We start from the raw sequence: 14946 nt of genomic DNA on the forward strand, positions 1-14946 counted from the left end.
AGAATTGGTTTTAATAGGAGGGGACTTAAATGCATGGACTGGCGAACAAGGGGGAGGGTTATGGGATGAAGAAAAGGAGGCATTTATAAGGAACTCCAAACACAGAGAGACGGACAGACGACATCTTGGCTGAAAAAAGAATGCGGCATATGATAGGCAGTATGAAGGTAGGGAATGTTACAGGGTCCGAGCACTTCCCGGTCATAGTTACAATAAGAAGAGGAGTCAGTAAGCGCGGCAGAGGGGGAAAGGAAAAAGGGTGCGAACGAAACACGAAAATGGGAATCTGGGGGGTAGATAAATGAAAAAAGTTTAAACAAAAGATGGAAAAGGAGAAGGTTAGGTATGAAAGAGAGGGGTGTAGAGGAAAAGTTAGTGGAGAGGATAAAGGAAATTTTTACTGAAACCAGGATTAGGCTGAAAATAGGAAAGAAAAAAGGGCAGGTTTTCTGGAAAAGCCGAGGTCAAAGGCAAGGGTGCCCTTTGAGTTCGTTACTATTTAGTATCCTATTGGCAGACTTAGAGGAGAAGCTAAAGGAAAAAGGGGAAGGAGGAACGGTTTTGGGTAATAGCAAACTATACTCTCCAGCATACGCGGACGATGTAGTTCTATTAGCAGATGATGAGAAGGGGATGAACCTAATGATGAGAATCTTCGAAGAGTATGTGGAAACAAAAGAGCTGACGGTGAACGTAGATAAGACAAAGGTGATGTGTTTCAGAAATAGAAAGAGCAAAATAAATTACGTTTGGAAGATGAACGGACAAAAAGTGGAAATTGTGGAGGAGTTCTGTTACCTAGGTGTTTGGTTTGAGGCAGAAGGGGGAAACGAGCTGCAGGTGAGAAAAAGAATTGAATGTGCGAGTAAAGTAATGGGTCAAGTATGGGGTATAGGAAAGAGAAGGTTCAAGAACGATTGGAGAATGAGGGTCTAGTTGTTTGATGCGTTGGTGTGGGCGGTGTTGTGTTATGGTGTGGAGGTCTGGGGATGGAAGGAACATAGGAAAGTAGAGAGTATGCACGAGCGATTCCTGAGGTGGGTAATGGGGGTTAGCTGGAGTTTCCCAGGATATATGTTAAAAGAAATGTTAGGAAGAGAAAATATGGTTACTAGACAAATTAAGAGTGCATGTAGGTTTGAAGAGAAGCTAAAAAGGGGAGAGGGAAGTAAAATTGCACAAACATGTTTCGGCGAAATTCGGAACAATGAAGCGAAAGGTAATGTGGGAAATTCAAAATGGGAGGAAGAAAGGAGAAAAATGAGAAGGGTGTGTAATATTCGAGAAGGGGTTATGGAGTGGCAGGACATAGAGTTAGAGCTATTGGTTAAACAAGGAGAAGAGAGATGGACAAAGATTATAGATTCGAGGTACAATAGATGGTTATATGATGGTCAAAGGGTTGACGGAACCAGAATATCTGAAAAAAATAAAATAGGAAGAAAAATGAAGTAGGGTTGTACGGTTCAGAATGGGAGAAGGAGTGAGAGCATGCAGATATTGGATGAATGAAGAGGAGAATTTATGCAGAGTATGTGGATACGAAATGGAGTCATGGGCACATGTATTAGAGAGATGTACAGGAGAGTAAGGGGGACAGTTGAGTGTGGATGAGTGTGTAAGATGGATCTTGGATGGTAGTGGACAGGGAGTGATGTGGATGAAGCAATTGGATGAAGTAAGGGAAAGCAAGGGAGTAGGGCAGAGCCAAACGGGTGATCCTGAAAAGGGACAGTAAAAAACAAAAATTGTTTTCAATATCGTGGAAAATGCATTTTTTATGGTAAGAAGAAACGGAAGCCCTGGAAGCTCGCTCCTTTTAGGAATTAATATCACTACTGTTACTATTTTTTATCCTACGTAATGCGAAAAAGTAGAATATAAGTAGTAGTTAAGTTAGACTAAGGATGGAATTGTAAATATATGTACTGGGAGCGGAGGCCCTCAAACCCGTAAAAGGGAGAGATTAAATACATACATAACAAGTGGAAATTAAAAAAAAACCGCGTCTTTCTAACTCCACTCTATTAGAAAATTGCTAAAAATAATAATGAATTGTTTGAACAATTTATGTGAACATTTAATTATCAGTATGAAATAGTCTTTCATTTGCTAAAAACAATTTGCGTTAAAAAAACTGCAAAAAAAGTAATAATTAGCGCTAAATACTCGTAAAACCTATTTTTACACTTATGGGGTTGTTTTGGGACTCTATAAAACCGACTTATGGTGTTGGCGTTTAAAAAGAGATATTATATTTATATTATAGGGGTAATTGTAAAGAGAAATGTTGAGTTTCAACTCGATTGAGATAATATTAAGGATTCTGAAAAAGATTTACAAAAATGCATTTTTACATTCTCATTAGAGAAGGTATTAGATTTGTGTAAAATTTGACCCCGCCCCCCCCCCCCCAGTTTTTGTCAAATATCCACGTTTTGAGACCCCCTGAATTTGAAAAACGGGTTTTTACGTATGTGTATGTATGTATGTATGTATGTATGTATGTATGTATGTATGTATGTATGTATGTATGTATGTATGTAAGTATGTCTGTCTGTCTGTGAACACGATGACTTTTGAAAAAAATAATCTATTGGATTGCCCTTTGGCACACTCATTTAGTGTCCTAAACTAAAGGTCAAGTTCGTTAGTCAGCCATTTTGGATGAAAATTCAAAAAGTAGGCCCATTTTGAATATTTTTGAGACAACTTTTTAAAAATTCTCTGTATGGATATTCATAGTATTCAAAAAATTTAACAATTGATCCTAATGACTTTTTGAAAAATCAAAAATAACTAGAGTTTTAGCATTTTGAAAATCTAAAGAAACAAACTGAAATGAACAATTTAGGCCAAACAACGCATGATATGAAAAAAGTCAGGAAAAAAAACGTTGCTTTTTGAAAGCCCTACAAGATTACGATAACAAATTTTTCAAGTTGGTCAAAAAGTTGAAAATTCCAAATTTGATCGTAAACAAAATTTTGAAACCACATTTTTTCAAGATTTAAAAATTCTATGTATGGTGGTTCATAGTACTTAGAAACTCAAACAATTTATCTCCATGACTTTTTTCTATAAAACGAAAATTATTAGAGTTAGAGCATTTTCAAAATCCAAAAAAACAAATTTAAATGAACATTTTAAGCCAAGAGAAGAAAAACTTTGCTTTTTCAAAGCCCTATAGGACTACGATAACAACTTTTTTAATTTGGTCGAAAAGTTGAACATTCTAAATTTGATCGTAGCAAAAATAATGAAAAATTCAAAAATTCCATTTTTTGGCCAAACTACGCAAGATACGAAAAAAATTTAAAAAGCTCAAATTGCGCGCCCTTAAAAGAACTACAAATTTATGATGAATCACTTTTCGATATAAGCTACGAAAAAAATGAGACAAAAATTTTTCATCCAAAAAAGAGCTATACTTTTTTATAGGACACTTAGTTTTTGCTTTAGTCGTAAAAAATATCATTCAAAATGAAAATATTAAATTTGTTTTATAAATCGACACAAGGTATGAACTTAAATTACCAGATAAAAGTTGTTCGCCTAAAACGATCTATAAATTTATTATTAATCATTTTTCGATTGGACGCGTAGATCTTTTAATCGTAAAACATAAGATAAAAATGAAAAAATGAACTTTTTGGAAAAAGCACAGAAAAGACGAAAGAGGACATAGGGTCCTATATAGGACCCTATATAGGTTCCTGTATTAGACCCTATGCACATGCGCAGTAGTTTTTATTTTATCGTAAAAGAACAATATTAAAAATAAAAAATGATAAAAACAAGGAAATGAGAATTAGTATGATTCAATTTTTATGCATCTTATGAATGGTAATGATATATATTTATTGAAATGATACTTGTTTCAGAGCAGCTTAGAATACAATTTAAAGCAAAATAAGAAGCAATTACAAAAATAATCATGATAAATACAATTTGCTTTTTATTTTGCAATTTTTTAATAAGTAATCCCAGGCAGAGTTACATAAAAAATATATTATAATTGATATAAAAGTGTTGTGTATAATGTAGAAAAGTTGACATGTTGGACACAATCGAGTGCGAAGCACGAGATACGTGATGAGAATGTGTTCGTTAAAGCCAAAAGAGCTTTAACAAAAGAGAGTTCAAAATCACCAAATTACAGTTGTTGGTCCGTTCACCTTTGATTTTAAAAGGTCTGGGCCCGAATGCGGAAGAAATGCAAAGGCCAAGTGCGGAGTGCGATTGCCATCAGTCGCGTGCCGTAGGTATGCTCAAACTCTCTTTTAACGAAAGAGAATTCACAATTACAAAATTACAGTAGTGGATGTTTTGAGTCTTAATTTTAAAATGTTTGCGCAAAAATGTGCGAAAAGATAAAGACCGAGCGCGAAGCGCGAGTACCAACAGTTGCGCGCCCCAGGCGTGCTCAAACTTGCAAGCGAAGCGAGCCGCGCGCGCAGCGCGCGATGAGAATGTGCCCGCGAGGCGGGCAGATTTTAATGTCATTTTATTTCAAAACAAAAAGAAAGCATTTATTTTTGCGTGAATTTGAACAAATTTCTAGGGTGTCCCCATAGAAATTAAAAATAAATTCCAATGCATTTTCGAAATAATTATCTGTATTAAATCTTCAAAATTATGTGTCAATATGCTTAAGTTTTCATGGATTTGATTTTAAAAGATGATTAAATTTGAATTTTTCAGCAAAATATAGGGTAAAAATTATTTTGTCGACCAAATTTAATTCAAATCGGGGAGGGCCCTACACTTTTAATCGCAGAATCTCTGGAGGGCAAAATATGTTCTTTTTTAGAGGAAATTAGGTAATACCGATTTTTCCAATTCGCGAACAGAATTTTTTCTAAAAAGTTATGCGTATTTGAACTCTGTGCTTTGTTTATCAAAAACCCCGAATCTTTTTTAAACCTCTATAACTTTCGGCCTGAGTGGTATACATATTATTTTATTTTTGATTCTAATAGAGTTCATCGTTTTTCTGAAAAAATTAAAAATCGATTTTCTCCAAAAACCCACCTTTAAATTTTTTGGCAATTTTTTCTTGAATCTGTACTTTCATAATAAAGATATCTTCTAAGTTTGATGATTTATAAACAACTTTTGTAGTCAGGAGAATTGTTTCTTGTTACAAACGAATTTTCTACTTTTTCCTTCAAACAATGATAGATACGAAACAATAAAAATTCAAAAACTCCTTTAATTATTAGTTATTAGTCGAAACTTAAAACAAATATTTAGAAAATAAAAAAGGTAGGATTTTTGAGAAATTTTTTAAATTTCTTTCTTTGTAAAATGATTTTCTTCAAATTTTGAAAACATGAAAAAGTATAATTTTAGGAAAAACTCCCCTTTTTTATTTTTTTCAATATTTTTTAAAAGTTTCTACTAATGAAAGAAAGGCATTCTAGCAGCATCCTGCAGGCTGAACAATTTTTGCGGCCGGGAGAATTTTTTTCCCCCTAAAAATGTAGGTTTTGCATTTTTTTCGTGAATTATGAAAAATATCGTAAAAGAACGAGATGCATTTTTCGTAGAACTTTTTTAGACGTGCAAATTTTTATCTTGACATTTTTTCTTGTCTATCATTGTTTCGAAGAAAAAGTGAAAAATTTGTTTGCAACAAAAAAGAATTCTCCTGCTCACAAAAGTTAATTAATAATAAATAATAATAATAAATAATGATTAATAATAAATTTACAATAATTAACTAGCAAGCATAAAACTTAGAAGATATCTTGTTTATCAAAGTACAAGTTAAAAAAATATTGACAACAAATTTAAACGTGGGTTTTTTGAGAAAATCGATTTTTAATATCTTTTAGAAAAACAGCTGCCATTTTTTTATCATTTTAAACCTTTCTTCATTTTCCGGCGGATTTTTAAAGAAGACGAACGCTATTAGCATCAAAAATAAAATAAAAAATATCTCAATTAAGCCGAAAGTTATAGAGGTTTAAAGAAAAAAATCCGATTTCTTGAAAAACAAAGCACAACATTCAAATACGCATAACTTTTTAAAAAAATTCTGATTTGAAATGGATTTGGTCTGATGTTTCAATGCAAATAATTTTGTACTGCTTTTTATATTATGAACTGATCAACTAACTACTGACTGATTGCTTTTTTTAAAACTTAATATAGTTTGTTTCCAATGCAGTAACATAAATTGATTATTCGAATTAAGGTTATGTAACTCAATATTGGCTATTATTAAAAAAAATTCAAATGATTGTTATGTTGTGAAATGAGTATCTGAATTCAATTTTCAAAATTATATGTACATACATTTCAATGAAAATAAATATAAAATGATTTCTATGTTCTGAATCAAAAAAATTAATTATGAAGCGATTCTGCTAAAATTTATGTTTTCTAGAAATAGTTCAAAGATTATAATTAGTTAGATGTAAACAAAGACGTTTCAAATTTAAAAAATATATAAAGTGAGAAATATTTTAATGTTTCAATGAAAATAATTTTGTAAATCTTTAAATTATTTGAATTTTCAATGTAAAATAAAATGCAGCTGTTTGGCTGAAAATTAAACTATTTCGTAGAAAATTTACCTATTGTTTAAAAGCTATATTTTGGCGTTGAAAAATGAACTGAAATCTTTTCTGGAGTTGAGTTCAAAAACAAAAAACTTTGTCGCTTTTTATTAAAAATTTCTCTGTTTCAGTACAAATTTCATCTTTCTTGGATAAAAATACAACTAATTGGTAGAGAATTCAAATGTTTTGTTAAAAATTCATCCCTTTTGATTGAAAAAATTTGTCTTATTGGATTGAAAATTTAACTTTTTCCGTAGAAAATAATTTTTTGTCACAAAATTTCATATTTTGATTTTGAAAAGTCAACTGCAATATTTTTTGGATAAAAATGTAGAAAATTAATTTTATTCTTTGAAAATTCACCTGTTTTAAATAAAGCTTATTATTTTTTGTTGAAAATTTAAGTATTTTTTTCGAGCCTCCTTTTTCCGGTTGACAGTTATGTTGTTTAACTTGAAAATGAAACTATTTTATTTTTGGTTACAAATTAATTTTTTCTAGCTCCAGATCCATCTCTTTTGATGAAGATTGAACTATTTTATGGAATTTTTTTTCATATTGAATTTTTTGGTTTAAATTCAACTATTTTCATATAATAATAAAATATTTCTTGGTCCGAATATTGCTATTATAACTAAATGTTTGAGGCTCCAACTAAAAAAATTCAAATTTCTACAAAAATATAACGAATTTTTAGAAATATTGTTGACTTCTCAACAAAAAAAATCCAAAAACGGAACAGTGAACTTTTTAGATAAAAATATTGAATTTTTAACATTATATACAATTTGCAACAAAAGAAGTGCATTTTCAGCTAGAAAAGAAAATATTTTCAATCAAAAATGAAATAGCTGAATTTTATGTTAAAAAGATTAATTTTTAATTTAAAAAAAAAACGAATTTTTCAATAGAATAGTTGCATTTTAGCCATAGAGATGAATGTTCTATTAAAGTAATGTATCTTCAATACACAAAAAAATAATTTTTAATAAAGTAGTATAACTTTGAACTAAAAAATTAAATCGGGAAAAAATCGAGAGAGAAATATTACACCGGAAGACTTCCCGCATTTTATTATTCGCGCATTTTTGTAATTCTTGAAAATACCAACTAGAAAGTATATATTTATTAATAATGTATTTATCGTCTTTAATATTTCTATAAATTAAAATTTCAAGTTTCAAATAAAATATAAAGTGAAAATAATGTGATTTTTTCGATGAAAATAATTGCTTAAGGTTTTTTTTATGTTTTTAATTATTTAATTAATTTTTAGCTTTTTCATTTAGACCGAATTATTGAATTACATAACGATTTAATTTAAAATGTTTTTAATTAAATAAAATAAATGCATTATTTTGTTCCAGTTTATGTGATTTAATATTAGCCATTACTTTTACAATAAAAGCTTATTTTTTCTTTAGAATGCCTCTATTACAATTATATTATTTTCCTGAAACTTATAAAGTGAAATGAGTATCTAAATTCAATTTTAAAATTTATAAGCAAATATATATTAATTGTTTTGAAAGGTTTTTAATCAATTAAATATATAGAAATGCATTTTCAAACACAAAGAAAATATAATGTAAAAATTATTAGAATTTTTCAAATGAAAATGATTGTTTAATGCTTTTTATTTTGTGAATTGATCAATTAATTATTAATTGATTCTATAAAAACTTATGATTTCTGGAATAAGTTAAAAATGTAATTAATAAATAAAGATTTCAGAAATGAGAGTCCAAATTTGAAAAAAAGATATAAAGTAAAAAATATTTAAATACTTTAGTGAAGATAATAGTTTAATGCTCCTCACATTGTAAAATAATTAATTAATCATTAGATGATCAATTTTTTAAAAATATCAAATTAAATAAAGATTAAAATTTAGTTTCTTAAAATTATGTAACATAAATCGTTTGATTTTTTGAAGTTTATATAATTGAATATTGGGTATAATTTGCATGATAAAAGTTTATTTATATTAAAACACCCCTATTTCAATTACATACTTTTTCAAACGATTCCTGTTACGAAATGGATATCTGCATTCAATTGTCAAATTTAAATGTAAATGTGTTTTAATTTTTTCTGGAAGTAGTATAAATAGTTACTAATAATTCAAATTTTCAGAAATGAAAGTGAAAATTAAAAAAAAATGTAGGACCAGAAATGATTTTAATGCTTAAATGAAAATTGTAGTTTAATGATTTATTTTTTTTGTAAAGTTTTGCGATGTGAAATGAGCATCTGAATTCTGATTTCGAAATTATGTGCAAGTACATTTTAATTTTCCTTGGAATAGTTTAAAATGTTAGAAATAACTTAAATTTTCAGAATTATGTAAAGTAAAAATTATTCGAAAGATTCACTGAAAATAATTCTTTAATGCTTTTTATGTTATAACCTGATTAATTACTTATTAGCTGCCTACTTTTTTCACAATATCAAATAAGGTAAAGATTGAAATTTAATTTTTGCTATAGAAACACAAGTTAATTATTTATTTCACGATGAAGTGATTCAATTTGATATAACTTGCAGCATAAAAGTTTATGTATTTTTAACCTATCTCTATTACAATTATATAATTTTTTGCATTGCTTATGCTGTTGTGAAATGAGTATCTGAATTCAATGTTTAAAATTATATGTACATGTGTTTTTTCTTAAATTAGTGTAAAAGTTTATTAACAATTAAAATTTTCATGAAGTGAAAACAGATAAATAATTATTCGGAAATTGGGTTAATGATGAAAATGAACATAAAAATTAGCGCACGCATGCGCTCGCACATGATAGTCCAGTATAATAGACAAAATCATATTTTAACTTACTTTTGCATATTTGAACCACTCCCTAAATTTTAGTCATATAAATGATCAAAAATTTTATTTATTTATCGCAGGCTTTACAGCCAATCGAATATTCTCAATTATTCCCTTTTCCACGTTTTTAATCTTGAATGTGAACTGAATTAATAGAACCTGATAGGAAAATCCAACTAATTTTAATTAAAAATTAAGCATTTTGTACTAAAAAGATAATTACTACATTTTTGGTTAAAAATGAATTTTTTGGGTGAACATTGTTATTATTTGGCAAAAATTGAATTATTATGTGGAAAATTTAACAATTTGGTTAAAAAGTTAACCCTTTTGGTGGAAATTTCGTCATTTTTTGGTCCAAAATTCAACTATCAGGGTACTTTTTGATTCAAAATTTGTATTTTCGGGCTGGAAATTCGTCTTTTTGACTACAAAATTTAACAATTTTCTGAAAATTTGTTTTCTTCCTTGACTGAAAAATCTTGCAGGGTTGAAAATTTACCTCATTTGTTGGAAATTCGTTTTTTTTAGGTTGGCAATTCATCTCTCTCGGTAGGAAATTTATATTTTTTTTTGCTTAAAAATGTAATTGCTTAGATGACACTTAACCGTTTTTGGTTAAGGATTCAACCAATTTATTGAAAATTCGTCATTTTCATTAAAGTATAAAGTATAAAGTTTGTTATTTTGCTGAAAATTCTCCTTTTTTATTTCAATTTGAAATTTATTTTTCTATTTTTTGTTGTTAATTTATCTTTTTCAGTTGAAAATTTATCAAATTAGTGAAAAATCTATTATGCTGATACTTTATTATTTTTTTAAATTGGAAATTAAGTTTTTGAACGTAAAACTGGTCTATATTCCATTTTTTGTTAAATACTGATACCTTTCAGTTAATGATTCATGTATTCTGTGAAAAATTCGCCTTTTCGGTTTGAAAATCTCACGATTTTTTAAAGAAGTTATTCATATCAGTTTGAAATTGAACTATTTGGTTGGAAAAATCACTTTTTAATTTTTGAATAAAATTTAATGATTTTGTTAAAAATTCATTTTTCGTTGTTAATAATTTATCTGATTGGTTAAAAATCCATGTAATTCGTCCTTTTGGATTGAGACTTCATCTTTTGTTAGAAAAGTCATCTCTTTTGGCTGATATGAGAGTTAATACTTTTTAATTAAAAAATCTATTTTGATAGTACATTTTTAGTTCAAAATTCATCTCATTTGGTTGAAAGTCGTATTATTTCTTCGAAAATTCAAATGTTTTTGCAAAAAGTAATCTTTTCTGGCTAAAAATCAACTTTCTTGTTGAAAATTCATATTATTGGGATGAAAATACAACTGTGTATACAAATTTCTATTTGATACGCAATTTCCACAATTTGGTTGAATTTTTTTTCAAGAATATTAAAACATGTAATTCAATTCAAATTCATTTGCGACAGTTTCTTAAAAAAAATTTCGGTTGAAGATTCAACTACTTCCTTATATTTTCGTCTTTTCTGATTGAATTCAACTTTTTTTTATTTAAAATTAAAACATGTTTTGGTTGCAAATTCAAATGGTTCCCATTTTGAATTTTTTGGTTGAGAGTATTTTCTTTTCAATTAAAAAAACTACTGTTATATGTTTGGTTGAAAATTGATCTACTTGTTAAAAACTCAACTTTTTGGGTGAAAAATCAACTATTTTTGGTAGATAATTAACTTTTTGTTGGAAATTTATATTTTGGCGCTGAAAATTCAACTGAAATCTTTCTCGGTTGAAAACTGAACTATTTTTTTGTTGTTGGAAATATTGGTATTTTTTTGGTTTAAATTACAGTTTTTAGTAGAAATGGCATCTATTTTTTGATAAAAATACAGCTGTTTGACTGCATTTTACTTTAATTAAACGCTTTTCGATTTAAAATAAAAATATTTTTAGTTGAAATATCCTCTATTATATTAATCGTTAAAAATTCATATTTTATAGTTGTAAATTGAACTAATTGGTAAAAGGATCAACTACTTTGCTAAAAAATCACTTTCTTTTTTTAAATTCATCATTTCAGCTGAAAATTTATCTCTGGGTAAAAAAATAAAACTATTTAATTGAAAATTTGTTTTATTTTTGGTTTAAAATCAATCTTTCAACCGAAAATGTATCTTTTTCATTTTTGGCTGAAAATTGATCTGTTTCACTTACAGAAAATGTCTTATTTCTTGAAAGATGTCTTTCTGGGTTGTAAATTATTTGTTTTTGCATGGAAATTGATCTCTTTTGATGAAAGTTCATGGTTTTGAGTGAATATTCAGCTGCTTGATTGAAAATTAATTTTTTTTCCATTTTTAGTTTAAAATTCATCTTTTTTAGTTGAAAATTGAACCATTTTGTTGTAAATTCAACACTTTACATGAAAATTGACCTATTTTGTTAAAAATTTACTTTTTGCTTGAATTATTTTAAATAATTAGTCTGTATCCCTGTCTTCGGACCCCTTTTATATAAATTCTAAGAAACCATTTCAATGACTACAAGTAGATACAGAAATAATTTTTTTTTCCACTTTGTTTTCATTTTATCCAAGATCAGAACCTGAAGATGAAAGTATGGGACATTGCAGAATGGGACATTGCAGAAAATGTGTAAACTTCGAGGCATACATTATTTTTATTGTAATATAACATTACAATAAATGAATATGTATCAGTCTCTTGCAGATTGTATTGCACAGGAGCATAAAAATCTAGCAAGACAAGCTCCTATTTGATGGCTGTATCGGCTCGATCGTCTTATGAAATATTCATGAGTCTCTGGTACATCTCGTGCTCTATGGCCACGAAGAAAAGTCAGACACTGTAAGTGTCGTTACCCTACTTAAAGAAGATCTCATCATTTCGCATCAAATCCTTGTTTTGTCAGGTTTATCTGGTCAGACTTTTACACATAATATGCTTGCACAAAGATTTAGAAAATAAATTTAATATAAAAAAGTTGCCCACTGTTGGTTTTCGTGCTTATATTTGATCATATTTTATGTATTTCTTTACTATCAGATGTACTTAGTTTATGTTTCTCCTATATTTTTAACCAATAATTTATGAATTCGGTTTTGTTGATTTTGAAATATCGAATTTATAATGTAACTTAATTTGTTTTAAACATTATTTTTAATGATTTAAAAATACAAAATTATTTAAATATTTCTGTGTACACATAATTCTTTATAATATTATTTTGCCGCTACTCTCTTAGGAAAATTTTTAGTGAATGCCAAGATCGAACTCGGCAAAATGCCACATACAAGTGTCCATGGTTAAATATATCTTTACACGGTAAAAAAAATTGAGCTGTGACAGGGATATTATTCCTTATTATAGCTAAACATTTAGCTGAAAACGAACGAAGGAATTTAGAAAGATTTCTGGATCAGCGAAAATGAATATCCTTGACCATTTTCCATATACCAGGGATATCGTATAGTCAAACCCTTAATAAGTATAGCTATAATAGGGATATTAAGAATAGGTGTATGAAGCAATTATCGGAAGAGCGCCGGTGTATTATGGGAGCAGCGAAATAAAATGGCGACGGTCTAATCGGGAGCAGTGACAGTTGAGATTTACTTTGGACATATTAAATGGAGTTTATGATGACCTCCAACTTGACCTCCAAATGCATTTCACGGATTTCAGTGAAATTCATTTACACGACACCAGACGAAAGCTTGGCTACTGTAAGTTAAAATATTTCTATAACAACTAAATTTTTTTTCTAATCTGAAGATAATACAATTTTACCTAATCTGTCGAAAATAGTAAACTTCCGAACTTAGAAATTTTGTCCAAATTACTGATTTACGAGAACAATTTACATAAAGTAACTAAATGTTTAATTCTTCTAACTAAACGTTTTATCTCATCCAAGCGTACACTTTCTTTGAGTTTAATATATTCTCGATTCACTTGTTCGGCTCACGAATTTTTTTCCCTTTACGAAGATCAGGAAGAATGGTCGGTGGATTCAATGTGTACAAGTATTCTATGAGTATTGCATCATTTAAATCTCCATTGTCACAATTTTCAACACTATCTAAACTTGCATAAATTCGTTCTGTGGTTTTGTCCAATAGCTCAACGGTTCTTTAATTTCTTTCTTCAACAACAACATTTCGTACTGATAATATAGATGTCTTTGCTAGATCTGAAAATCTTCGATCCTTAATGAGTTTGTTAAACTTGATGACAAATTAAAGGTGAATTTTAAATTTAAACTTCCCGGGATTTTCGAAACTGAACATTTTTTTCCATAAGTTGGTAGTACTGTTAGTGACATCTGTGCCAAACTTCACATCAAAATATTCATTAGTGTTTGAGTTAAGCTTTTTTTTTGTGAGGTATTAAAATTTAATCCTGCGATTTTTACAATATCTTTATTTATTGAACAAATAAGTTGCATTAAATTCTGTTTGTGGAATGAATTTTCGGCTGCGGAAACGTTGAGGATGCTGCAGAAAGCGTTTAGGGATCAGTCTTTGTCTTCCAAGAATGTTTACAAGTGGTACAATGAGTTTAAGTCAGGTCGCGAGAGTGTTGAAAAAAATGTGGTGTCAAATCGGCGAAAATTATCAACTGATGAACATCACGTCAAGCAAGTCAAAGACATGGTGCTCAAAAATCGTCGATTGACGATTAGAGACGTCGCTGATAGTTTACAAATATCATTTGGATCGGTGCAAGCGATTTTGAAGAACGATTTGGGACTGAGAAGTGTCAAATCTCGATTGGTACCAAAAACACTCAATTTTCTCGACAAAGAGCGTCGTGTTAACATTTGTAAAACAATGCGATCATTTCGTCAAAACTTCAACAAATATCGTTCTGTAACCACCGTATTCACCTGATTTAGCTCCGTGTGACTTCTGGTTGTTCAGCAAACTCAAGAGACCGCTCCGGGTACACCGTTTTAACTCGATTGATTAGATAAAAACCGAATCGCTGAAATCTCTGAAGGTTATTCCGAAGGAGGACTTTGCCAAGTGTTTTGATGATTGGAAAATTTGTTGGCATAAGTTCATCGCGGTGGAAGGGGATCACTTCGAATGAGACGAAATAGATTTGGAACAATAAGTAAGGATTTTAAAAGTAACAATAAAATTCACCTTTCAATTTGATCACAGTTATATATCATCAGTTGTAGTATCTATACATTTTTCTGGGGCTATTAAGGAATTATCGTTGTCATTTAAACTACCATCTCCAACACACAAGAAATACTTTGCGAATTCTGCTTCTTGTGGTAAAGTACGCATATTTTCTGCTAGTGAAAATACAGAGAAATTTTTCCACAGTGAACTGAATTTAATTAATAAATTTACTAATTCATGCGAGTTGCATGAATTTTCACAGGTAGTCATTGCCTTAAATCTCCGCCAAGAATGATAATTTTTCTACCAAGTGGGGAATCAACATTCATGAAGTCACGTAATGTTCGATCTACTAATTCCAAAGCATACCTAAATTATGTAGTGTAATATGTGACGATAACTGTCCCTTAAATACA

The 14946-nt window shown here is 29.2% G+C and overlaps 1 protein-coding gene across 1 annotated transcript; it reads left to right on the top strand.

Moving 5' to 3' along the window:
• Positions 1-13888: 13888 nt before the first annotated feature.
• LOC117180651 (protein GVQW3-like) lies at positions 13889-14370 on the top strand. Its single transcript, XM_033373139.1, has 2 exons — positions 13889-14170; positions 14293-14370. The coding sequence occupies exons 1-2, from the start codon at positions 13889-13891 to the stop codon at positions 14368-14370; spliced, it is 360 nt and encodes a 119-aa protein (XP_033229030.1).
• Positions 14371-14946: the final 576 nt, after the last annotated feature.

This window comes from Belonocnema kinseyi, chromosome 9, assembly GCF_010883055.1.
Source record: "Belonocnema kinseyi isolate 2016_QV_RU_SX_M_011 chromosome 9, B_treatae_v1, whole genome shotgun sequence".
Classification (NCBI taxonomy): Eukaryota; Metazoa; Arthropoda; class Insecta; order Hymenoptera; family Cynipidae; genus Belonocnema; species Belonocnema kinseyi.

Bases quoted from the DNA above. Each gene is read 5' to 3' on its own strand.
- LOC117180651 (XM_033373139.1), top strand. From the start codon at position 13,889: ATGCTGCAGAAAGCGTTTAGGGATCAGTCTTTGTCTTCCAAGAATGTT. The intron at 14,171-14,292 runs GTACCAAAAACA...CACCTGATTTAG, and splicing joins GAAGTGTCAAATCTCGATTG to CTCCGTGTGACTTCTGGTTG.